The sequence below is a fragment of the Hypomesus nipponensis genome, chromosome 24, assembly GCF_054491055.1.
Source record: "Hypomesus nipponensis isolate SF chromosome 24, ASM5449105v1, whole genome shotgun sequence".
NCBI lineage: Eukaryota > Metazoa > Chordata > Actinopteri > Osmeriformes > Osmeridae > Hypomesus > Hypomesus nipponensis.
Genome location: NC_140384.1, coordinates 2,437,853 through 2,460,173, shown reverse-complemented (window position 1 = coordinate 2,460,173; position 22,321 = coordinate 2,437,853). Strand labels below are relative to the sequence as shown.

Sequence of the window (22,321 nt, the reverse complement as noted above, 5' to 3'; positions counted from 1 at the left end):
TCTTCTTTTGCTATCTGCACCAGTTAAAGGTTGATTTAATGAATGTTACATTTTATAGAAATGGATTATCAACCCAGGGTCTTTTAATAAACATGTGTCTCTGATACAGGTTAAGCAATTACATGCATCACAGTTCACTGCATGTAAAAATGCCATTTGAGCCTTCACTTCCCGAGTCACAGTCCCCAAAAGCTATTTAGACTCAGGTTCTCTGACCCAGACAGCAGGAAGTGATATTCAATCTGTAACTGTCATCACACTGACCAAATACCTGTATCACTTCATAGCACAGCTGTACACATTGCCTCTGATCTATTACATATGTACATTTAATATATGCCAAGATCACTTCTGTTAATTCATTGACAGCTTCTTTTACATAAAGGTACCACGTAAGGGTTCTAAGGCAGGTGGGTCATTCTATCTCAAACTCATCTGTCCAATCAGAAAAAGAATGATTGTTCCATTTGACTCAGGATGGCTTTGTATGGTGTTGCGTCTTCATCCGGTTATGAGAAATGAATTCCAGCTGAGTTGAAAGCGTGGAGAAGTCTGTGGGCAGCATATCAATGAACAACTGAGAAATGATGGAACACAACAAGTTGTTTAGTGAGCTACAACTATCTACTTACACCATGAAGTCGTCTATATCCATGGACCTGGCTCTCTTCTCACTAAACTCTGCCACCTGGAGGACACTCTCAATCTTCTTAGTGATGCTGAAGTCGGCTGGGATTTCCTGTTCCAATGACCAAGAGGAACAGAACACTGATCTAAAAATCTACTGCATACAAATTACAGTATAGCTTACCAACACTTTAGCTGACTGCTGTCCCTGACAACAAAATATTTAACTGTTGGTAGACTGTAACTGGTATAAAACACCATTTAATAATAAAATGTGTTTTCCATGAGTCCAGGGAATGGTAAGCTTGCACTCACCACGTTGTGTACAGAACAATGGATCTTGTAGTTCTTCTCAAGCAGCTGCTCAACTGCTGTGGACCTACAATTGACAACATTAGTATTATATGGGTTCCTCTCACTTTGTGTTTCATCATGATGATGATAAATGCCATATGTAGGGATCAGGAGGTTTATTTGGCCCTGGTGTTTGGACTGGGCCTGGTACTCACTTGAAAGCTGCATTGAGTGTTTTGTTTTTCCTCACAAATGCAATTCTGACAAGACCATCCCATTCCTATTGGGAGTACAAAAACACAAAATGTATTTCACAGAAATATGTACTGCACAACAACTACACTTAACACCAAGAAGTCCTATATGCTATATGCAGTTACCTACTGATTGACCTTGCAGCAGGACTCACCTGGAAGTTGACAGGAGGAGGGGGGTTCTTGGGCTCTATTCGAACAACACTTGATTCCACTTTTGGAGGGGGTCTAAAATTATTCTTCCCTACCTGAAAAAAGGATCAAGGACATTTTCATTCTCTGGCATATTCTTTTAGGTTGTCGTATGTGCACTTGTCTTATCAGTAGCACAGTACATATATACATATACGCACGCGCGTGTGTGTGTAATTTTTCGAACCCAATATATCTATGGGCAAGCCACAAACATTTTTAGAACCCCCTTTCAGTGGTTAGGTACATGTGAAAGCAGTAATGTTTTGCTGGGTTGCCAGAAAATGTAAACCACACTGACCTTCATTAAGTGATCAACACGTGCCAGAAGCTGCGTGTTGATGGACAGTCTGCAGTAAAGCTTGTCTCCTGGTTTGGCAACCAGACGCATGGCAAATTCCCTCTGGAACATCAGCACTGCACACCTGCCATGGCACAGGGTCAACATGTGGATAGGCGTGGTGGTGCGTCCAACCAGCCAATCAGGGAACACACTGGAGCAATTACAGGGCATCAGACCATATTTACCTGAAAAATGGCCTATGCAGCAGCAGCTTGAAAACAAAAGGTGACGAAATCTGACCAATTGAAAGACAAAGAAAATGTTAGATGTAGGTGCGAAACTGCTAAAAAGATCTACAGATATCTATAGTTATGGAATTATGACTTACTATAGAGTGCAAATTCTTACCTGATAAGGCAAGTTGGCCACACACACGTCGAAGAAAGGAAGCTCTGTTTTTAGGACGTCGCCCACCAATATCTGTAGTTTGGTTTGCATAGGTCTGTTGTGGATGACAACATGTCACAAAACTAGTCATGAATATTTTCAACAATTTAGTCTGATTATCTTTGGGGATTCATGTGTATTTGTTACAAACGTACGTGCACTGTACCCTCTTCTGAAGCTCTGCCACCAGCCTGCCATCCAACTCACAAGCTACCACCTTGGAACACAGACAAAATACAGCAACATCAGCTTCTAGGTCCTCAAACGACAACTTCATACATGCTGGATGGACAGAATCTCACCTTTTTAGCTTTCTCCAATAGTTTAACTGTCATGTTCCCAGTTCCAGGACCCACCTCCAACACCACATCTGTCGGCCTTAGAGCTGCCTTTAGACACAAATATAAAACAGACCGGTGTAAATAGGTCTACTACAATAAACAAGTCAAATCTCAGACTCAGATCAGCAGAGTAAAACTTGACACTATTGCATTGTCCGTGCATGGTGACTGGATATTCAATTCTAGGTTCGGATGTGTGCACGACTCAAATAGACTGCAAGCATATAGGGAAGCAATTAACTTCTGCTGGATACCATGTTAGCATTGTAATAGCAATGCTCATTCGGCAGTAACATATTTGTGTTACAATGGAAAGGGTAACGTCTTACCTTTTCGATGATTCCATTAACTACCAAGGGGTTTTTCAAGATGTGCTGACCAATGCCCGTATTGAACATGATCCCTAAACGCAATCCAAATGTTTCAAATATAATATCCAAGCAATGCAAACATTTAATTACACAAACGCGAAGCAAAACGGCTACTGTATCCAGTTTTTGGTAATCGAACATGCTAACGATTAGCTAGATAGCTATTAGCTAGATATATTCCTAAACTTTAAGGCGATGCCAGCTGGAGTTTCAAACAAACCTTGGTTTTTGACCTCTTGATGCTGCCTAGTTTTCTTCTCTGATCGAACCTTCGGCATGTTTAAACCTGTGTGATCTCTCCAAAAGAAAATTTGACATATACAGTAACGTAATCCAGAATGCAGAGGAGAGAATTGTTGGCCACACACGTGTTGATGACAGACAGCGGAGGAGGTGGATTCTAGCTTTGACGCACATCCTGTTATCAAGTGTCCACAAACTGAACAGTGTTAGAAAGGATGTATTACGTTAAACGTATGTATTGTTTTAGGAATATTTAAACAAATCAATTAACTTAAAAACAACACGGTTGCAGATTGATTTTGCAACATTGTGAAAGGTTTGGATTTTAAATGCCCACTTTTTAGTGACGTAACGGGGTTGAGGAAGTTGTCAAGTGTGCGCTGTGCAGTGGCTGCTTCACGTGTATGTTTATGTTTCTTCTTTTTCAGTACAGTAGTTAGTTATGCTTATACATTTACATAACAGTGTGCATATTATTGACGCAGTCAGATGCAGATAACAATATATATATATATTTGACGGGCAATGGCTTATGGTATTTAGATCATTTTCCTGTAACAGCGAGGAAAGTTAGCAAGCTAACGTTAGCAAGGTACACAGCATACCAGCACAACTTCACCGAATTAACAAACTACAAAATTGCAGTAAAATAATACACATTTGGACCGATCAGTTCTACCACTATATATGGTATGTGTGTCTTAGCTGCTGGTCATACAGTAAAATGTCATCCAACAGGGTGGTAATTTTTGGGGGGGACATATTTTCAGAAATCATATTGCTGCGGCACAGTATGCAGAATATTTGGATATGGCTTGGAAGTCAAGGACTCGCAGTTTACAGGTGTTTGACACAGAACTGAGTGCAGACACAGTGGAGTGGTGTCCAATCCCACAGTGGCACAATATTCTGACATGTGGAACATACCAACTGCAGAAAAGCCAAGATGGGGTGAGTGCACTGCAGTGTATTAAAATATGATGTATATGTGACTTACACATTTACTGGTATGTTTGTGACCTGGTACAGAGGAATGATGCTGGGGTGGATATCCATCCATTACCACTACTACCACTAACTAACTACTAATCTTATCCCAAAGGCTGTGGAAGGGACTGCAGCACCCAATCGGATTGGCAGACTCTACCTATTTCAGTTTAGACAAGAAGGACCTATGTGCCCACCCCTCACTGAACTGCAGCGCATTGACACGCCAGCTATTCTGGATTTAAAATGGTAAAAAACCCTTATGTCCACGGCTACACATTTAAGTTGCTATATAGCTGGAAGATTTGTCTTCAGCTAACCTTGTGTTGATGAATTTGCTCACAGGTGTCATGTGCCAGTCTCAGAACAGCCGTTACTCGGAATGGCTACAGCCAATGGGGAACTACAACTGCACACACTCACAGCCAGTAAGGTGAGGTACCCACATTGCCTTTCATTCCGATGTTAATTAATCTAGCACACTAACTATAGATCCTCAACTCGAGATAGTGATACTATAATACCATATAATGCGCATGGTGTAGATTTCAGTATAGCTCGGCCCCTGCTCTTATGGATCTGTGTCTCCGGTAGGAAGGCCGCTGTGATCTGAAACCTGTGGCAAGTGCAGAAGTAGGAGAGGACAGGTTGGCTCTGTCATTGGACTGGTCCACTGGGAGAGGTGACAGGTGACTAAAACAGAGTGCTTGTGAAATACTATGGGTATGGTTTCCATCCTGTCTACGTACAGATAATGTGAAGCTTGGTCCTACAGAGTGTTTTGTTATCCAGGTCATTGAACTCTAGTAGTAGTCCTCCTAACAGTTTTTCCGATGTCTTCTGTAGTGATGTCCGTGTGGTGGCCAGTGACTCTGCTGGCTGTCTCAGTGTTCTGTCTCTGGGGGAGTCTGCCAGTGTGTCAATCATCTCACAGTGGAAGGCTCATCAGTTTGAGGCCTGGATCTCGGCCTTCTCTTACTGGGACACTCAACTCATCTACTCTGGTACACACACCCTCTGAAGTGTACAGTCTATCCCAAGTCAGACCTTGTGTCCCTGTTTAACTGCCTCAATGTCTGTCTGCGATGTGTGCATGTTGACTTTGGCCCAGACAATGTCAGGATTATGCATTTACATCATTTTAATTTGTCAGTCCTGTTTTGGTTCTGTGACGTGGCATATACATCCTGTTCTTTATCTTCCATTGCAAATGGTTGACTTTGTGTTTGTTGTCTGCATGCTTGTCTGTGTCGTCATCTTAATGGAATGCACTAGGTGGGGATGACTGCAAACTTAAGGGCTGGGATCTTAGGATGGGTCCCTCTTCCCCCACTTTCACCAGCAAGAGGTGAGAGATGCTGTTAGTGGTGCAACGTCCATTCCTCATACCCGTCTTGGTAAAGTAAGTGGGTGCACCAACTTCACAAGGGCCAAATGTAAGCAGAACCTTTTTTTCCCCCTCTTACTAGGCACTCCATGGGTGTATGCAGTATCCACAGTAACCCACACAGGGAGCACATTCTTGCCACAGGCAGGTAAATGACAACAACGTTGCTATTTGAGTTGATTTGTAAAAAAAAAAAAAACACACAACTTAATAGAGATGGTGACCAATCTTATCAGCAAACATAATTGTGTCAATGTCCAAACTTGCCTTCTAAAGCTATGATGAGCAGGTGTTGCTGTGGGACGGCAGGAGCATGCGTCAGCCCCTCAGTGAGAGCTCTCTTGGTGGTGGAGTCTGGAGACTGAAGTGGCATCCAACCCATGAGCACCTTCTGCTGGCTGCCTGCATGCATAATGACTTCCACATCCTGCACTGCCAGCAAGCCCTTGGTTAGTCTCAGGAACATTCACTGACAACAAAATATTTCTAAATCACGGGAATGAAAGAAACTGTCCAATCAACATTTGCCTGCAGCCTGTTTCCCAATTTCAGGTGTTTCAGCCTGAAACCCAGCCCAAAAAATGTGTTGGGGCTATGACTTAGCAGTTGTACTGCCCTTTGTATCTATCTCTTTAGTCCAACTGAGGACATGATGTGCTTTCTAAGGAGGTCACAAATGTTAATAACCTAAGGAATTGCTGTGTAATTCAAGTTAGTTCATAAAAGTTATAGATGCAAAACTTCATCAAGTTTTACTCATGTGTTCCTCTAGAGGGCAGCGGAGATTCTTGTCCTATCCTCGCCTCATACATCCTCCACAATTCGTTGGCCTATGGTGCTGACTGGTCCCACATGTCTCTGGACGGGCCTCTTCCTGGCTCCCCACATGAAGCCGCGGAGCCCAAGGAGTGCTTGGCAGAGAGCGGAGGACACCTGAGGATCCAGTATGAGTCTCCCACCGCCAGCTTTGACACCTCGCTTGAGGACGATGCAGGACGATACATCCCTGAATGTGTCGCCTCCTCGCCCTCCTGCTCTGGGGCAGGTGTGCCTCCCCGCCCGGCTGCTGACAGCCCCTCTATGTCCTGCCTACTGGCCAGCTGCTCCTTCTATGACCATATGCTGCATGTGTGGCGCTGGGACTGGACTCCTGAAGAGGACAGCACCACCGAGGGACAGGGAGGGACAGGAGCAGAGGACGAGAGAGCCGGGAGCCAGGCCAGTGCGCTGAAATAGGAGACGCACAGAGGTCTTTAAGACTTGTACTGAAACCGTTTTATCAAAGGACTCATGCACAGAATGAGTACATAATGAAAAGGGAGCAATAGATTATATAATTTCTGTATGGGTCATCGGGGTGATTGATTGATTAACCTCACTTGAATGTTGAAACACACCAACCTACCAGCACCAATACCAACTCTAACATATCTGCTATGAAAGCTTCAGTCAAATTTAAAATGTATTATACAGTGGCAGGATGTCCTTTGCTGTAAACATCCTGGTATCTCTGTCTCACTGTGCTGTCAATGTGTCAAGCATTTGGCACATCTTTGTGGAGTTTTTATTGATACTTGGATAAAAAATGTAAAAATTCCTCAGTGTCATTTGTGCCCTTTCTCCACCTTCACTTTTTTGTCCACATTGTATTTAGTCCAACTATGTCGGATCAGGAGTATCACTTAACACCACCATGGTTATCCACTCATATCAAGTCAACACCATATCATTCTCTGGTATTTAATAATTATTGTAAAGATATGATAAATACGTTTTCATTCTTGGGTTTTGCATGTCAATTTTTTTCTTCCTAACCTGTACAGAGAAGATAGTTAGGATTCCTCCGTGAGAAGGATATGTGAATGTTTGACAAGCGGTTTGTTGTCATCTTCGGATCATTGTGACCCACCGTCGTATTGCGCCAACTTTACCGCATACAAAAACAAAGTGAAGCATTTTCTTCTAACCATCGGGCTGTCTCAGACCCCCCACATTGCGAAGGTTAAAATTAAATTATTTGTTTTTGTATTGGTTAAAATTGGGTAAACACAACCTAATAGTTCGTTATAACCTATGGGTCATGTGACCCGAAGGCAGCACAAGCGTTAAGAGAACATAGAGCACAACATTGAAATTGATGAACAAGTAGCCTACGTGATACAGTTTTATGTTTTATTCAATGAAATTCAACAACACGTTCAGCTTCACAATATTGGCTATAACAATTTCCAACATCTTCAATTACACAAAAACAAATAATGGTGCTCGATATCGGCCACTCAGTGGGGTCTGCTTATCGCACAAAGTTCTTTGGATGGAGCTTAAAAAGCTTTCCTTCCTGTTTGGGTTCAAATCCGTATTTCTGCAGTTGTTCCATATTGAAAGTCCCCTCCTCAAAGTCCTTCTTGATCTTTGGGGCAACGGCTTCAGTAAACAGGCTCTCAGGAGTGACCGGGGGTTCTGTTCCAGCAGGGGTGCGATATGATACGTAGGGTTTAAGCTTGAAACCCTCCAAATTAGGCACCACAAACTGTGGAATCATTTCCCGCACTTGGATGAATTTTCGACTGGACGTCAGTCGTCCTGTTGGCTGTGCTCCTCTGCCTTTGTAATGAGTCCTTGAGCCACGCTTGCTGGTAAACTCAGCCATACGATCTGCTCCTCTCACAATGCCCCGAGTAATCGCTGAGAGCACACCCATTGCATTCAAGTGTTACTCCACCTGTTTGGCAGTAATTCAAAATAAAAAAAATCAGACAAAAGTATCAAGGACTGCTGACACAATGACTGCACAATGCTATTATAATAACTATTATTACTGTTAAAAAATTGTAAGTTTACAATTTATAATCAGGAACCTTCACAATGATCCAATTCTATGTCTCCTTGCCAAACAGTGTTGGGTGTTAGCGAGGATCAATACAGTATGACATCGTATTGTGATCAATTTAGCTATCTGCTTAAAATAAAAGTGTGGGATGGGAACGTCACCACTTTAATTGCCAGTTAACATCTCGTTAGTGGCGTTAAAAAAAGACAGAATAGCCTAGCTAGAAGCCTATAGCTACTGTAGTCAAATTCTGGAATGCTGGCGTGTCTGGAAAGGCAACGTAGGGGTACAGTAGCCTACTGTAGAGTGACTGTTGATTGTGCTTTTGAGCAAGATTATTTGCAAATGTATTAGAGCTAGCTTGTTAAAGTAGAGCTAGCTAGCATTATCTAGCATTCCAGGCTAGCTAGCTAGATAAGCTAAAGTTGCCAACTTCTGATGTATTACACTCTGACCCTTGGCTTTGGTACAATTTACTAGCCTATTAGTACTGTACCAGCGTTAACCAATTGTACAGTAACTTCAAGCACACATTTGGTAGCTCAAGTTAGACTACTTGTTAGAGCTATATACCTTGTCCAATACATTTTACCTTGAAAACACATCATTCTTGACAGTGTCAGCAGCATGGCCACTGAATATCATATTACTGAAAATCGTTTGCTAATAATTCCTAAATAGATGACTAATACGTTTAATATGACAATTTTCACTATTATTACGGGGATCACTAACCTTGACAACAATGCTTCAGTTCTTTAGAGCCAGTAGAATGATATTGCCTACGAATGAAATCGCTGTTGATTGGCCTAAGCGAGTCTAAACTAGCCAATAGAAATCCTCGATGCTCATAGTGAATGGTAGGGATTGACAGGCGAGCGTGGGAAGCCAAGAAACTTGGACACAAAAGGGGGCATGCAGTAACGAATGCAGTTGAATACGTTCAAGTAAGTGTTTCTTTATAAATTAATAGATCATTCACAAACATACTACCCTAGACTACCTTGGGAATGAATTGTAGTAATTCGCCTAGTGGGTGATTACAAAGCACTGTGAAGTCCTGCGGCACTCAGGAGTGGCTGTCACCTCAAAGTTGTAAGCAAAAAACTGTTTTCCTCAACAGTGTAAAGAAATACTTATAATTTAGTATTAATAACTCATACGCGTACAAACATTTAACAAGCTCTACTTAGTCTGTTTCGCCCTTTAGCTGTGGGGTTAAAGGTGGGCATGTTATTTGATCGCATTTGTTTATCAGTTGAGTTTGTTTATCTTCTGACCTGGCAAAAGTCCAAATGCTGATAGCGACATCTCAGTTAGCCAGTTAGGAAGAAAATCTGTGCAGAATCATAAACGCATTTGGTTTCACCAAGAACACAGTGATGAATGAATAATTATGCTTTTGTGTACAAGGACCCATGACTTTCTCCTTGCTTGTGGCCCTGTGGGCGAGTCCATTTCAGTTTGTTGGTGTCTGGTTACAACTACTCTGTCAACCCAATGCCATGCGATCTGTCAGCAGTTGTTTCTAAACCTATAGTGAACCTGTGACCTGCATTTCTCAGTCTGCATTCTCTGACAGTCGCTTGGACACAGGTCCTAACACCCGACACTTTGCCTTGATTGCTTTAGAGATTTGTGTAGCATAGCTAATATCTTTGCATGAAAATAATTACGTCCTCTTCTATATCTTCTCTCTAAGTGTTCTCTCTGTCCTAAGGAATGGATGACAAAAATGAGGAGAGCTGCAGTGTTTACCCGGTATGTTGTTTGCTATGCTGTCCATTGTAATTGCCTTATTACAGCCTTGTGCTACTGCTCTACCTTTGCTCTTGCACATCTTCACCCCTCTTCAGATGTTTATTAATCCCCCATGTTTTTAAATTAGGCCTACCTTTCCTCTTCACTCTATTTGCTGTTTTTCCCCCCAGAGTCTGGTTCCATTCAGCACTGAGATCACAGCAAGGATGCAGCAGTTGATGGAGGACAGAACAGAGACCTCTGTGGTAGCCAACACTTTCAGTACCTTTGTTACTGCTTTAAGCTAGCTTTCTTCCTACTGTATTCTAAGCCTAACTGCTGTCAGCCTATCTCTCCACAGTGGACTGGTGTGCTTATCGGGGCTGTTGTATCTGTCTCTCTCATTGGCATTGTGGTGTTTCTGCTCTACAGAAGATACAAGATGGCCAGTCAGTATAATTGCGTGACTCTGTTGTCAAAGATCCTTCATGTAACAACTAGTTTGACCAAGTAACCCACTACACTTTAAGTATCATTTAAATTCATCATGTTCCTGAATGTGAATATGTGTGTCGTTGTTCTTTTTTTTAGAAGAGGATCAGGCTGGAGTTCCTCAGTATCGTTTTAGGAAAAGAGACAAGGTCATGTTCTATGGCAGAAAGATAATGAGAAAGGTCAGTCATTTCATGGCCTATTGGCACTGATGTCTTGACTGGAAGATCAAGTCCAGGAAGTTATATAGGTCATTGTGAACTCTGAAGGTTTTTGGTGGGGTCCTTTCAATGCTATAGTGCATACCACAGTAATATTCCACAGTAATATTCTAACATATATGCTATAGTGCATACCACAGTAATATTCCACAGTAATATTCTAATATATATGCTATAGTGCATACCACAGTAATATTCCACAGTAATATTCTAATATATATGCTATAGTGCATACCACAGTAATATTCCACAGCAATATTCTAATATATATGCTATAGTGCATACCACAGTAATATTCCACAGTAATATTCTAATATATATGCTATAGTGCATACCACAGTAATATTCCACAGTAATATTCCACAAAGTAAATATCTTTGTTCCACACTTTATCAGTATAGTACATAGTTATCTTAAGCCATGAAGTGAGACTTGTCTCTCTTGTAGGTGCAGACTTTGTCCTCTGTTGCGACCCCCACCTCAAACTCAGCGCCCCGGCAGCGAACCAGGAAGAGAACAAAAGTGTTATCAATAGCACGCAAGTAAGGCATTATGACAGTGTATTACAAGGTGTTCCAACCTTATCTGAACGCGATACTGACACTGTCCCGATGTGTGCCACTGTAGGATCCTGCGTATTCGTAAAGAGCCATCTCCGACCCTGCAGCCAAAGGAGCCCCCTCCCTCTCTGCTGGAGGCTGACCTCACAGAGTTTGACGTGCAGAACTCTCATCTTCCCTCTGAGGTGCTGTACATGCTGAAGAACGTCAGGTCAGGAAACACACATATTTACGCAACAATGACATGCTTATTTATAAAGCATGTCACGTTGAAGTGCGGTACAGTCAAAAGGAAAAAATCATGAATACAGGAAACACCGACTTGAACATTTAGGCATTCAACGAAACAACACATGGGCCTAGGCACAAGCCAAATGGCAGTCACATCAGGAGGTTTCAACAAACATACACCATTGACTGTAAAATATTTCCAATGTGTTTTGTGTGCTTGTACATGTGCGTGTTTGTCCAGGGTGCTGGGACACTTTGAGAAGCCTCTGTTCCTGGAGCTTTGTCGACACATGGTGTTTGTGCAGCTGCACGACGGGGAAAGCCTGTTCCGCCCCGGTGACACCGACGACAGCATCTACGTGGTGCAAGATGGCCGCCTGGAGCTCTGCATCCATGAAAGTGTGAGTCCACCGCACTCCTCTTTCTTCATATGCCGTCTGCATACTATCTCATGATCTCATACTATTATCTTCGAGGCGAGAAAATGACAGGATAACCTTTCTACTTTTCTTGTTAGGATGGCACAGACGCAGTAGTCAAGGAGGTGTTACCTGGAGACAGTGTCCACAGCCTCCTCAGTATTCTGGATGTCATCACCGTAAGTCAAGCCTTTGTCCCTGATTTCCTTTTTTGACTTAGCTGCTGACTTTACACATCGCTTTGAGTAATTCCTGTACTATATCAAGCCCTGCCTGATGTCTCTCCGTATCCCAGGGTTACCCGGCGCCTTACAAGACGGTGTCTGCGAGGGCTGCCGCCCCCACCACGATCCTGCGCCTTCCAGCGGCGGCCTTCCAGTCTGTGTTTGAAAAATACCCAGAGACTCTTGTCCGCGTGATCCAGGTACAGCATCCAATGACAAGGTGACCTTTTAAAGTCAAGGGGAAAGAGATCAATCGATCAGACGAAAAGCCTTTTCAGCGCCAAACTCCTAAGATAATACTCCTATGATAATACAATATCGCCATGCTGAGAATTTTGTACTGTCAAGGACATTGTGGCTATGCTCTGTGTGTGACTGAATTCTTAAATACAGTGCAGCCTTTTTGGCAGGATCTATATTCATGTCCACTTCCTCTTTGATGTAGATCATTATGGTTCGCCTGCAGAGAGTAACCTTTCTGGCCCTACACAACTACCTGGGCCTTACCACGGAGCTCTTCAACCCGGTACTGGTTGCTCTGAAAGTACACTCCTGCATGAGGGATACACATGGCTGCATGTCATTGTTTCTTAAGAAAGAGTAACACACTCATGTTTGATGGTTCCATGTCTGGCTCTGTTTCAGGAGAGCCAGGCCATACCCCTGGTGTCGGTGGCTAGTGTGCTGGGGGAGGGCAACCCAGGCAGGGTTCTACGGAGACAGCAGTCTGGGTCTGAGGACCCGGCAGCAGAAAACACAGGTCTGTTACACAAGGATCACTAGGAATGTCATTTCAAATTGTAATAAAAATACATAAATACTATAGCAAATGTAGGACAAAATGGTATACATACATAGTACAAAAGTCTCTGTGAGCAATGTTATCTACAAAGTAATACAATGTTCTGTTCCAGAGAGAGAAAAGTCCCACCTCTCGGAGAGCCCCACCATTAAATTCAAGAAGTCTCGTTCTCACTCCACTCCTATGGTGGTCACAGGTACAGAGGTCAAGCACAGCATGCCCTCTCAAACTAGTACACTGTGATTTACTGTATGTCCTATAACCATGACTATTTGTCTCCCTCCATAGACAACGCCACCGCAGACCTCAACGCTGCGTACGAGAGAGCCAAGATCAAGGAGCAGGAGAAACCAAAAGCACAGGAAGAGAGCCCGCCAAGCCCCTCTGTACATAAGGTCTGTGAAGGACTCCTAACATGCATTTCCTACTCGCGTCTAAGTCATAAAGACACGCCAAAAAACAATCCGTCCTTGTCGTCCATGCATCTGTCCCCCTCCCCCCTAGTCTATCCTGAAGAAGTGTGTGACCATGGTCCACACCCCCTCAGCTGTGCACCACTACACCGAGGCAGGGGGCCCCTCTACAGGCCATGTCCACCACAGCAAGGTCAACGCCATCTTCCATGCTGCCAAGAAGGACCTCCTCAAAGTCTTCCAACTGCAGGTATGGCTCCTCTTTTCTGATGGGATTGGTCTATGTGAACAATCCAGTAATTCTACCAAAAGTAGATGTCAGATGTGGGAGTTTTTCCCTTGTCTTCCTTGAAGGTTTAGGTTGGTTTAGGTGCCGTTCTATGGGTGTATGTGAAGCCAATTCTGATATCAAGAAAGTCATCAAGAAAAGATTCCAAGAGGAGGCTCCTCGTGTTTTTGTGTGTGTTCTGTGTCAGGACCTGAGTCTGCTGGAGGGCAGGGTAACTCTACGCCAGGTCAAGGCCGGATGTGTGGTGGCCAGCCAGGGGGACCAGGTCAGCCTGCATGCCAACTCACATCACTGCTGCTGCCACGCCCTGAGGCAAGGGCCTGGCTTCAACACCTTCATCTCAGCTCTGTCGTTAGCAAGCCACTAAAACATTGTTTTTTTGGCACCCATACCCAATGAGCCGCCCAGTACCTTATTAGGGTTTTTACCGTTTTTCCGTTTGTCCTCTGTGCTCGTGCCAGGACGTGAGTGTGCAGTTTGTCATCTCGGGTGTGCTGCACGTGTATCAGCGCATGATAGACCGCGAGGAGGACACGCTGCTGTTCCACACACACCCTGGGGAGATGGTGGGTCACCTGGCCGTGCTCACAGGAGAACCCCTCATCTTCAGTGTACGCGCCCACCGCGACTGCAGCTTCCTATCCATCTCCAAGGCCCACTTCTATGAGTAGGCGTCTGCCAGAATGCCCGTGTGAACGTGCAGATAGTTACACGTGCACGTGCCATGATGTACACGCACACACTTGATATCGTGTTTTTGCCGTCCTGCCTAATTGTGTGTGTGTGTGTGTGTTTCTGTCTGTCGCCATGCAGGATCATGCGTGAGGACCCCAGGGTGGTGCTGAACGTAGCTCACCAGGTGGTGAAGAGGGTGTCTTCCTTTGTCAGACAGATCGACTTTGCACTGGACTGGATGGCAGTGGAGGCAGGACGTGCTGTCTACAGGTATAGCTGTAAATCTACAGTATAGCCTCAAACAGGTTCCTCTTACTCAGCAGTGTGTGCATTTGCTTAAACTTTCCCCAACTTTCTTTCTTCCTTCCTTCCTTCCTTGTGTGCTTGCTTGCAGACAAGGAGACAAGTCAGACAGTACCTTTATAGTTCTCAGCGGCCGTTTACGGTCGGTCATAGCAAAGGATGATGGGAAAAAGGAGCTGACAGGCGAGTATGGCCGCGGTGACCTGATCGGCGTGGTGGAAGCCCTGACCCACATGAACCGGGCAACAACGGTACATGCTGTCAGGGACTCGGAGTTAGCCAAGCTGCCAGAGGGGGCGCTCAACTCCATCAAGAGGAAGTACCCCCAGGTCGTCACCCGGCTCATCCACCTGCTGGGGCAGAAAATCCTGGGGAACATGCAGCAGGTCAATGGACCCCTGGCAGGTGTGTGTGTGTGTGTGTGTGTGCGCAATGTGCAATGTGCATAAGTGCACACATGCACTGTCTGTGTGTTGTGTCTCCTTCATAAACAACATTTGCGTGCGTGTCCTCCAACACTGGTGTATCAGCAATGTTCATATTTGTTGTATTTGGTATGATATTAGTTTGTTATCTGTTCATATTTGTTGGTGGGTTTTCTCTCCCCTCCAGCTCGTAGTCTGGCCCTCCACACCCCGGGCAGTAAGTGGGATGTGGGGAACCCGGCCTCCAACCTCTCCACAGTCACCATCCTGCCCGTGTCAGACGAGGTTCCCCTCACTGCCTTCACCCTGGAGCTGCACCACGCACTGACTGCCATCGGTACACACAGACCGTCTTCTCACCGCCAGCATTTTTGTTTGTCTTCACTCATTGCAAACTAATAGGTTGTTATTGCTGCTCTAGGTCCAACTTTACTCTTGACAAGTGACATCATCAAGCAGCGACTGGGCTCTGCAGCACTGGACAGGTTGATATATTCATATAATATATTTCCCTCTCTCTTTTTTATTGGTGACAGTTTATTCCTTGTTTGAGGTAAGCTTGAGCGCCACCTTATCTGCCTCCTTCTGTGTATCCTTGTCCGCCCCGTCCGTCCGTCAGTGTTCACGAGTACCGCCTGTCCAGTTGGCTGGGTCAACAGGAGGACATCCACCGCATCGTCCTCTACCAGTCCGACGCCAGCCTCACCCCCTGGACCCAGCGCTGCATTCGCCAGGCTGACTGCATCATTATCGTGGGACTGGGCGAGCAGGACCCAGCTGTGGGGGAGGTGAGGCCAAACCGACCCCAGCTCTGTCTGTCTGGGTAAAACCTTGTGATTCACAGTAGCTAACGAGTGGCTAACTGTTTAATACAATGGAAAGTAGGCTTACGTGTTTGAAATGGGATGCAGTGTAATGAGTGCACACGGATTAGTGACATCTAAATGTCTTCTTTATAGGGCTTATTAGGCTTTAGGCCTATTAGTTATATTAAAGCTAGGGTTGCTAATATGCTAATAAGCTGCTGAGACAAACCCTCATGTTCCGCTTTTGAACAGACATCACACATACTTTTTAAAATGGAAAACAAACATTTGAGCGTGACCACATGTGTGTTGTGTTTGACTCTGCCCTGCCCTCGCCCCCAGCTGGAGCGCATGCTGGAGGGCAGCGCGGTGCGAGCCCAGAAGCAGCTGGTGCTGTTGCACCGTGAGGATGGACCCCCGCCGAGAGGCACCGTGGAGTGGCTCAACATGAGGAGCTGGATCTCCAGACACCTCCACCTGTCCTGCCCGCGCAGGGTCTTCTCCAAGAGGAGCCTGCCCAAGCTGGTACACACACACACACACACACACTCTCACACTCTCTCTGTCCAGCTCTTTCTGTCTGTCGCATGTTTTCTCTCATACCCATTTTCGATCTTGTTCGCGCACGCACACACCCTAGCCTCCTGCCTCAGTTGGGTGTCTGGGTATCTGTTAACCCTACCTCCAGCTAGTCTGTCTTGCTTCACTGCTCACAATTTCAATTGCAACAGTCGTCTAAAGCTACTGGGTATTGGAGTAGAGCTTTGGTGTAGTTTTGCTTCACTTTCTTACTCTTTTTGTGTGTGTATCACCTTCAGATAGAGATGTACCAGCGTGTGTTCCAGAAGCCTCCAGACCGTCACTCGGACTTCTCCCGCCTGGCCAGGGTGTTGACAGGCAACACCATTGCACTGGTGCTGGGGGGAGGGGGAGCCAGGTACTGCAACTGACAACACAAAAAACTGGACCTGGATAGCAACTCTGGGCTGCTTAACATTCCATTCTTTTCTAACCTTGCATTTCTTAAACCCATTCAAGTTAGATATTTGTTTATGCTTCCCTAATCTAAAAGAAATCCCATGACATTTAAGCAACAGTTTGGCCATGTGTGTTGGCATTCTCCCTGTCTATTTCCTGGTGGCCCAGTTTGTGGTTGTGCTGATATCTTCTCTGAAGGCTTCTCTCTCTGCTGTTTTTTCGCTCTGCTTTACTCTGGCATGTCGTGGAGCAGAGCTAAGGTGGGTTCTCTCCCCCACACATAGCCATGGGTGATCCCTGCTTAGACTAAACACCCTCTTCTTCCTGACCCACCACTGAGTTTGTCGTCCATGTCTTCACTGACTTGAAATCCTTCACGTTTCTTCTCAGGGGCTGCTCTCAAGTTGGCATCCTCAAGGCCCTGAGTGAATCAGGCATCCCTGTGGACTTGGTGGGTGGAACCTCAATCGGCTCTCTGATTGGGGCATTATACGCAGAGGAAAAGAGCAACAGTCGCTTGAGAGTCCGAGCTCGGGAATGGGCGATGGTGAGCGCTAGTGTTCCGATGGGTCGATGGGGGGGGGGGGATGTCTCATGGACAGCTGAACCTGAGTTTTTTCCCCCTTTGTGTTCTTCTGTATCCTCAATCACCCAGGACATGACCTCCATCTTCAAGAAGGTCCTTGACCTCACTTATCCTGTCACCTCCATGTTCTCCGGAGCTTCCTTCAACTCCAGTGTTAGCTCGGCCCTTAAGGGCAAACAGATAGAGGTGGGACTAGGTTACATTTGATTCAAAATCTTCTTTTTTTATGTACAATTAATTAATGGAGAAGACAGCAGCAAATCACAATAACATTTTATGGAAAACTTGTTTTATTAACTACACAATAAATATTACACACATTTGTATTCTCTTCTCACAGGATCTGTGGATCCCCTACTTCAACATCACCACAGACATCACAGCTTCCTCCATGAGGGTCCACACTGATGGTGTGTTCTTCACTACCTCCTCCTTGTTCTACCTCCCCCACATCCTGCCTGCTGCTCATCCTACCCATATTTCACCTCCTACCCATCTACCTTCTCCTCATCCTACCTCCTCCTTATCCCACCTCCTCCTCATCCTACTTCCTCATCCTACCTCCTCCTTATCCTACCTCCTCCATATCCTTCCTCGTCCTCATCCTACCTCCTCTTTATCCTACCTCATCCTACCCATTTTACCTCCTCATCCTTCCTTCTCCTACTTCCTAGCCATCCTACCTCCTCTTCATTCTACCCCCTCCTCATCCTAGCTCCTTCTTCATCCTATCTCCTCCTCATCATACCCATCTCCTCAGCCTGTCTCCTCATTCTACCTCCTTGTTGCTGAGTCCCCTCAGCTTTTGTTCCTAACCAACAAAGCGTGTTCGGTGCTTGTCTAGGATCCCTGTGGAGGTATGTCCGTGCCAGCATGTCTTTGTCGGGCTACCTTCCCCCTCTCTGTGACCCTAAGGATGGACACCTTCTCATGGATGGAGGTTACATCAACAACCTGCCTGGTAAGAAGTGGATTCTATCCAAAGGACCTCTGAGGTATATATTTTTTTGTTATTAGGTCAATTATAACAAGTGAGTATGCGCCATATTAGATCCATGACATTAACCTTAGTCCTCCAGCGTCATAGGGTGACACAATGTGGCTGCTGTCTACTCAGCTGACGTTGCGCGATCCATGGGAGCCAAGGTTGTGATAGCCGTTGACGTGGGCAGCCAGGACGAGACCGACCTCACCAACTACGGCGACTCGCTCAACGGCTGGTGGTTGCTATGGAAACGCTTCAACCCCCTGGCAGAGAGAGTCAAGGTGTGACCTGCCTCCATTGTACCAAGCTGTCAGTTTCACAATAAAGTCGTTCTATTTCAGCATGGTCTGATCCGAGTTTGACATGGTTCCCCCCTACCCCCCTCCCCCTTTCTCTTCAGGTGTTGAACATGGCAGAGATCCAGACCAGGCTGGCCTATGTGTGCTGTGTGAGGCAGCTGGAGTCTGTGAAAGACAGCGATTACTGCGAGTACATACGCCCCCCCATCGATCGCTACGGCACGCTGGACTTTGGCAAATTTGACGAAATCGCTGTGAGTGTCCCTCTGTTCCTCCTCATTGTCCCAAAGGCTCTCCATCTGCTTCCTCTAATCTCAGCTAATCCCACCATTGCTCAACCCCTCTCTTTCTCCCCCTATCCATCTCAGGAAGTGGGATACCAGCATGGGAAAACACTGTTTGATGTGTGGCTACGCAGCGGGGTTGTGGACAAGATGCTAAAGGACAGACACCAAGAGGAGTTTCATAAAACTAAGAGTGGCAACGTGAGTTTCACCCTGTCCTAAATGTACTGTTCTGTTTTTGTTGCTTATCCCTCTGCCTATGCCTATCTCATTGGTTGGTTCATATTGTGGATGAAGAAACGATGTACTTTCTGGATACGGTAGTGTAGCTCTTTAAACTGGAACTTGTTTGGACTTCTTTACTGAACCACTTCTTGACTTTTAGGTGACGTGTCCCAATGCCTCCTTTACTGACTTGGCAGAGATTGTGTCTAGAATTGAGCCAGTTAAACCAGCCCTGATGGATGGTGAGAGGACACGAAAAACAAATTATTTATTTAAATATTTGTAAAAAGCTTCATTGTGCAAACCATTCATGATTTTTGCAATGTTTTAAATCCACAAAGAACTATTTTAACTGCTTGAGAGATTTCGCTGACGCTTCCATGTCACTTTTTTCTTCACTTGATCGCTGTACCAATCCCAGAGGAGTTTTCGGAGGAGTACCAGACAGACTATGATGAGGAGGCGGTGGAGAGTGCCCTGTCTGATCTGGATATGTCTTGTTACAACAGTGAGCAAGGGGAGGAGACTGCTGACACAGTACGTACTGCACTATGGGAAACCATTAAAGTGAAACTCCAGCAAAGCAATAAACGATTGTGCCCTAAATAATCAGTTTTAGATGCCCTTAGAAAACTTTGTAACAAACACAACAGTGAACTTGGTATCGAAAGTATATCAAATATGGAGCAAAAAAAAGATACGTTATTTTTGGCTTGTTTTGATTTCCACTGGCCCGGTTCAGGTTTAATCAATAATACATCATCCCAACAAGAACAGGTGTGACCTGGCTTGGCAACTAATCAATTTTGTTTCTGTTTCTCTCTCTCTGTGTGTTTCTCTGGCTCTCTTCCTCTCTCAGGATGAAGAAATTCAAATTGGTGTTCGACATCGGACACCGAATCACTCCAACAATGTTGGCCTGTGACATCCATCATATACTTGACATACAGCCTGGGTCACAGTTCTGCTTAGTTATTCCAGACAGTCCAGACAGTGCAAAAAGCAGTACTTTGTATTACTTGGGGTAGGGAATGCTTGACATCCACCTATTGTCCATTCATTTGAAGGCCAATTAGAACAACTTCCTTTTTATTTTAGTTTAGTGTTTACTTAGTACATTGAAGGGATTTTCTCCCATTCAGAGAAGGGATTGATCAAAGGTTTCTTATCACACACACAAATGTAATGTGAATTATAGGCTCAAAGCTGGGCGCAAACCATGATAAGCTACACTTATAGGGTCATAGGGTGCAAGATCAACAATGAACAAGACCTTGTTTCACTTACCTGTCTGCTATACATACCGAATATATGGAAAATTGTGTTTAAACACCACAACTCCCTTACTTAGCTGCTATATGTCGATCAGTGTCGCAGTATTCATTCATTCATAGTTACATTGTACTTATGTGTACAGGCATTATCATGCAAACATATCAATGCAATTTTCTACTCTCTTTTATGCTGCCATGTGTCTTTAACAATAATGGTGGTACTTTTGATTCAAATTTAACATTAATGCATGTTTGACCTATATGTGTAATGATGAAAAAGGGACTGACATACATAAATCTAAAATAATTTAGCAATATTGATATAGATTTGAGAGTTTCTTTTGTGTTTTCCTTATGCCATTTTATCAGGGATTTGTGTTAAATTAATCATGTTATGTCTAATAATGTTGACATTTTATGTTGTGTTCATGTTCATTTAGATATATTGAACTTTTAGTTGGTGCCTTGTAAAAGAATTACTGCATCTGTTTTAAAGCCAATGGTGAAAGCACTTGCAGAATTTGCAGTAGGCCTATGATTAAAAATAATTAAACAGTTGAAGGTGGTGTCTTTTATGGTTGCTATTTATTAATAGCACTAGGCTGTTAACCCTGCTGTTATGTTCGTTTCATGTTAATTCATGTTGTGTTCCCGGTCCAATATGACCATACCATTATAGCTTTTCATAAATCTATAATAATACACATCACCTAATGTTTTTATCAACTTAAGTTCTTCATGCGAACATTACAAGTTTTGAACTTCTATTTGCTATTCACGGCCTGTAAGCCTCATTTACCTGTTTAGTCAACTGCTTACACATATTTGTTTTACTTTTCCCCTATTTTCCAAAACTTTACACACAAATCCAAGACTTGCACACACAAAATGAAAAATCAATTTCTTGCAAAATGAAGCACTGCATTCAAAATATCACAAACACGTTTCAAAAGCAAACATTTGTCTTACGTTGCAAACACCTTTGCCATAATATTACATTTGGATATATCATATACACACAGTTAGTTTTTTGCAAATGCTTACACACAAATTCCTTACTTTTCACACAATTTCTAAAACCTGACACTCAAACACCAGAACCACACCTAAAATCTGCCAAACCATACGCACATTTTGGCCTTTGACTCAGTTTACAATTTCATAAAACACTTTTTGCAAAACACAACACACAATTCTCCTCGTAGTCTACAACCCAAAATTCAAACAGGAAGCATCTTGATTTCCTTTTTCGGTAACACTTTAGAATAATGGTCCGTTGTTAATGAGTAGCTATGCAGGAAGTAATAGGTAGTACTACATTAACACAAAATGTAATACTATTAACTAATATGGAACCAAGATTAACTAAGCAGTAAGTAATAGCTAATTTACTACAAAGGTAGTTCCTTGGTAGGTATTTGATTATTATTAAATAAATATATAGCCTACTCATTGAGAACTACTTGTGAACTATGACCAATTGTTCAAAAGAAAAGAAATGACCAAAGAAAAAATAACCAATGAATTACTAATCACAAAAGTAACATGTTTAAAAAGTGAACAACTGTGTTTTTTTTACTCTTAACACTGTCATAACATTTCAGAAGCTTGTGCCTAAAATAGGCATTTCATAATAATTTCTTTGTCTGAATTAGGCCTACCGTTTTTCTTCGAATAACTGCCGCCCTCAAATAAACGCTACACCAAAAATGAACGTTAAAGTCCGCTGCGTTTATTCGAAGAAATACAGTGACTGTGAGATCGGGGTTCTGACAACCGAGTGTGGAGGCGAGAACATTTGTCCTCTTTGGCGGCCTGTCATCAGGTATTATCG

At 44.0% G+C, this 22,321-nt stretch overlaps 4 protein-coding genes across 13 annotated transcripts; 2 read left to right on the top strand and 2 right to left on the bottom strand.

The window, feature by feature from the left end:
• Window positions 1-50: 50 nt before the first annotated feature.
• On the bottom strand, window positions 51-3,210 carry dimt1l (DIM1 dimethyladenosine transferase 1-like (S. cerevisiae)). The gene is made up of 12 exons (XM_084690203.1): window positions 3,030-3,210; window positions 2,768-2,841; window positions 2,400-2,486; window positions 2,253-2,314; window positions 2,059-2,152; window positions 1,896-1,945; window positions 1,669-1,792; window positions 1,331-1,423; window positions 1,137-1,201; window positions 943-1,006; window positions 633-739; window positions 51-552 (listed from the first exon to the last, which is right to left on the bottom strand). Exons 1-12 carry the CDS (start codon window positions 3,085-3,087, stop codon window positions 510-512), a joined length of 921 nt encoding a protein of 306 aa, XP_084546329.1. The 5' UTR covers window positions 3,088-3,210; the 3' UTR covers window positions 51-509.
• A 45-nt stretch (window positions 3,211-3,255) lies between these two features.
• Window positions 3,256-7,023, top strand: dph7 (diphthamide biosynthesis 7). 4 transcript variants are annotated; one of them, XM_084690199.1, is made up of 11 exons: window positions 3,256-3,283; window positions 3,397-3,454; window positions 3,823-4,003; window positions 4,155-4,288; window positions 4,385-4,472; window positions 4,634-4,728; window positions 4,886-5,043; window positions 5,315-5,387; window positions 5,509-5,574; window positions 5,703-5,875; window positions 6,199-7,023. In XM_084690199.1, the coding sequence occupies exons 3-11, from the start codon at window positions 3,863-3,865 to the stop codon at window positions 6,660-6,662; spliced, it is 1,392 nt and encodes a 463-aa protein (XP_084546325.1). In that variant the 5' UTR covers window positions 3,256-3,283; window positions 3,397-3,454; window positions 3,823-3,862; the 3' UTR covers window positions 6,663-7,023. The 4 variants fall into 4 exon arrangements, with proteins under 4 accessions (XP_084546325.1, XP_084546328.1, XP_084546327.1 ...); XM_084690202.1 differs by lacking the exon at window positions 3,397-3,454 and having other exon boundaries at window positions 3,262-3,283; XM_084690201.1 differs by lacking the exons at window positions 3,256-3,283; window positions 3,397-3,454 and adding an exon at window positions 3,461-3,644.
• Window positions 7,024-7,584: 561 nt separating this feature from the next.
• Window positions 7,585-9,061, bottom strand: mrpl41 (mitochondrial ribosomal protein L41). 3 transcript variants are annotated; one of them, XM_084690364.1, is made up of 2 exons: window positions 8,992-9,061; window positions 7,585-8,148 (listed from the first exon to the last, which is right to left on the bottom strand). In XM_084690364.1, the coding sequence occupies exon 2, from the start codon at window positions 8,125-8,127 to the stop codon at window positions 7,720-7,722; it is 408 nt and encodes a 135-aa protein (XP_084546490.1). In that variant the 5' UTR covers window positions 8,128-8,148; window positions 8,992-9,061; the 3' UTR covers window positions 7,585-7,719. The 3 variants fall into 3 exon arrangements, with proteins under 3 accessions (XP_084546490.1, XP_084546492.1, XP_084546491.1); XM_084690366.1 differs by lacking the exon at window positions 8,992-9,061 and adding an exon at window positions 8,849-8,958; XM_084690365.1 differs by lacking the exon at window positions 8,992-9,061 and adding an exon at window positions 8,830-8,945.
• Window positions 9,062-9,116: 55 nt separating this feature from the next.
• On the top strand, window positions 9,117-21,048 carry pnpla7b (patatin-like phospholipase domain containing 7b). Of its 5 annotated transcripts, none has more exons than XM_084690359.1 (34): window positions 9,117-9,203; window positions 9,977-10,017; window positions 10,188-10,262; window positions 10,358-10,445; window positions 10,588-10,670; window positions 11,157-11,251; window positions 11,337-11,480; window positions 11,742-11,901; window positions 12,018-12,098; window positions 12,215-12,343; window positions 12,589-12,669; window positions 12,789-12,903; window positions 13,058-13,141; window positions 13,234-13,340; window positions 13,450-13,608; window positions 13,835-13,912; window positions 14,109-14,314; window positions 14,461-14,592; window positions 14,717-15,030; window positions 15,238-15,387; window positions 15,472-15,535; window positions 15,670-15,838; window positions 16,199-16,381; window positions 16,675-16,793; window positions 17,225-17,381; window positions 17,490-17,606; window positions 17,761-17,830; window positions 18,265-18,381; window positions 18,538-18,686; window positions 18,806-18,958; window positions 19,073-19,189; window positions 19,374-19,455; window positions 19,635-19,750; window positions 20,073-21,048. In XM_084690359.1, the coding sequence occupies exons 2-34, from the start codon at window positions 9,979-9,981 to the stop codon at window positions 20,136-20,138; spliced, it is 3,999 nt and encodes a 1,332-aa protein (XP_084546485.1). In that variant the 5' UTR covers window positions 9,117-9,203; window positions 9,977-9,978; the 3' UTR covers window positions 20,139-21,048. The 5 variants fall into 5 exon arrangements, with proteins under 5 accessions (XP_084546485.1, XP_084546486.1, XP_084546487.1 ...); XM_084690360.1 differs by having other exon boundaries at window positions 9,118-9,203; window positions 9,959-10,017; XM_084690361.1 differs by lacking the exons at window positions 9,117-9,203; window positions 18,806-18,958; window positions 19,073-19,189; ... (1 more) ...; window positions 19,635-19,750; window positions 20,073-21,048 and having other exon boundaries at window positions 9,224-10,017; window positions 18,492-18,676.
• The last annotated feature ends 1,273 nt before the right edge of the window (window positions 21,049-22,321 follow it).